This window comes from Sitodiplosis mosellana, unplaced genomic scaffold, assembly GCF_009176505.1.
Source record: "Sitodiplosis mosellana isolate CC-2019 unplaced genomic scaffold, AAFC_SMos_1.0 Smas_scaffold_6118, whole genome shotgun sequence".
In the NCBI taxonomy this organism is placed as follows: Eukaryota; Metazoa; Arthropoda; class Insecta; order Diptera; family Cecidomyiidae; genus Sitodiplosis; species Sitodiplosis mosellana.
Genome location: NW_022601359.1, coordinates 1 through 1,124, shown reverse-complemented (window position 1 = coordinate 1,124; position 1,124 = coordinate 1). Strand labels below are relative to the sequence as shown.

Genomic DNA, 1,124 nt, shown 5'->3' with positions numbered 1-1,124 from the left:
ATTTTAATCTGTTTTAGGTCATTCACAAGGCACCACTACTCCAATTGTTTTGCTGTCGGAGAAACCTGAATACAATGAGAAAATTGCTGCTGCAGCTCTAATGGCGCCAGTGGGTTATTTGGGGAATTTAGGAGCGCCTGCGCAAGCTCTATCAAAGACCCGCAGGCTGCAAGAGGTAATAGATCATTTTATAATTATATGTTCAATTTAGTCAAGACTGTTTCTTTTTTCCCATTTTAGCTATTCAAAGACACTGAATTCCTTCCAAGAGGTTCTTTTACTGAACTTTCCTCCGATTTTTGCGATGTCATACAAGTTGGTATTTGTGAAGGTATTATAAATGGCTTGTTCGGCCCAAGCGAAGGGGAAACAAATAAGGTATATCATGATATATTACCCACGCTTTAATCCCATTATTAATATCTCGAGCCATTTTAGTTCAATACTTAACCGTTAAGCCAATTTGGGCCAAGTGATGGTCCCCCTAGATATAAAAGTATTCGCTCTAATGCAACTAACAGGTCGACTTGGACCTGGATATAAGCTATGTTTCCCTTCGTGGCAACCTGTGGAAGTTCAGCACCTGAACATCCCAGATGGGGAAATCAAAAAAAAAGCGTTGCGTCATTGTAACTTTAGGCCAAAATGGGTTAAACAATGAATTAATTCATAATTTCTATATACATTTCTAGACAATGCTTCCCTCTCACCTATGCCACTTTACAAGTGGCGCATCACTCAACCAAGTCTTTCATTATAATCAAGAAATAGAATATGGATATTTTGGACCATACAAAACTGGTTCAGATATACCACGCGATTTCAATTTTTCGCAAATCACAGCACCGATGTCGTTTCATTATTCACCCGTCGATACATTCACGGATACAACAGATGAAGATCGATTGACATCCCAAATCAAGAGTATTGCTTTTGTTCAAGTTATTAATGAGACAAAATTCAATCATATCGATTTCGTGTGGGGCATCCATGCTGCTCCACTGGTGTATTCAAGAATATTGGAATTCTTTGAATCGATCCAATGAATAAAGTTCAAGTTCAAATTACCTTTTATCGAATGGTAGTGTTTGGGTAGTGTGATAGCGTAGTTTTAGGCATTTGTG

The 1,124-nt window shown here is 38.3% G+C and overlaps 1 protein-coding gene across 1 annotated transcript; it reads left to right on the top strand.

Moving 5' to 3' along the window:
* Positions 1–13: 13 nt before the first annotated feature.
* Positions 14–1,046, top strand: LOC129573848 (lipase 3-like; the record flags this gene model as incomplete). The annotated part of the gene is made up of 2 exons (XM_055454976.1): positions 14–175; positions 693–1,046. Coding segments are annotated over 2 exons (516 nt in total), but the record flags the coding sequence as incomplete, so codon positions are not given.
* Positions 1,047–1,124: the final 78 nt, after the last annotated feature.